Genomic DNA, 685 nt, shown 5'->3' with positions numbered 1-685 from the left:
GTTGTTGGGTGCGATCCATAAAGGCGGTTCTTGGGACTGTGTTTGCTTTCTCTTTGTTTCCTTTTATCATCATGGTCTTTATTATTATCGCTGTTCGCTTTATTATTGTTAGTATTATTACCCCGAGTGTTCTTATGAGCAATATTGTCGCTAATACTACATACTCTTGTTGTTGTTATAAGATTTATTTACATAAGCATAGTTGTTATCACCAGCAGCCTTATTTATATATTATTACTATTATCACTAATATTATTAACATTACTATCACTCAGTAACACAACGAGCATCATAATAATCCATTTAATTTGAATCTTGAACCGAGGGAGCACTTTGTTGATATGAAAATGATAATAATTAAAAGGATATGAAAAATATCAGACTGATAATAGTAATTTGATGATGACAATAAATATACGAAAGTTATCGAGTCACATTAATAACCACGTTTTATTACGTTGATAATAATAATAACAGCGACACTAAAAGTATTTTTTTCTTTTCCCTTTCCTCCATTCCTGTTTATCATCATCCTCCCTATTCAGTCCATTTACACCAAGATTAATAGACCTGGCCATAATGCCGCCCACGCCCGCACGCCCATTCAGGCTACTCTCTTTCAATCAAGCGTGGAGTGGGCGGAGTTACACGGCATCAGATGGGCGACTCTCCATATAAATCACCT

At 35.0% G+C, this 685-nt stretch overlaps 1 protein-coding gene across 1 annotated transcript in view; it reads left to right on the top strand.

The window, feature by feature from the left end:
• Positions 1-685, top strand: part of LOC119592743 (secreted frizzled-related protein 5-like) — a gene marked incomplete in the record, with an annotated part of 72,305 nt that overhangs the window by 23,928 nt on the left and 47,692 nt on the right. Inside the window, 1 exon segment of the mRNA XM_037941677.1 lies at positions 659-662. Coding sequence (XP_037797605.1) covers positions 659-662 — 4 coding nt within the window.

Source organism: Penaeus monodon, chromosome 30 (assembly GCF_015228065.2).
Source record: "Penaeus monodon isolate SGIC_2016 chromosome 30, NSTDA_Pmon_1, whole genome shotgun sequence".
Taxonomy (NCBI): domain Eukaryota; kingdom Metazoa; phylum Arthropoda; class Malacostraca; order Decapoda; family Penaeidae; genus Penaeus; species Penaeus monodon.
Note: the sequence above shows the minus strand (reverse complement) of the source record. Positions and strands in the feature narration are given on the sequence as shown.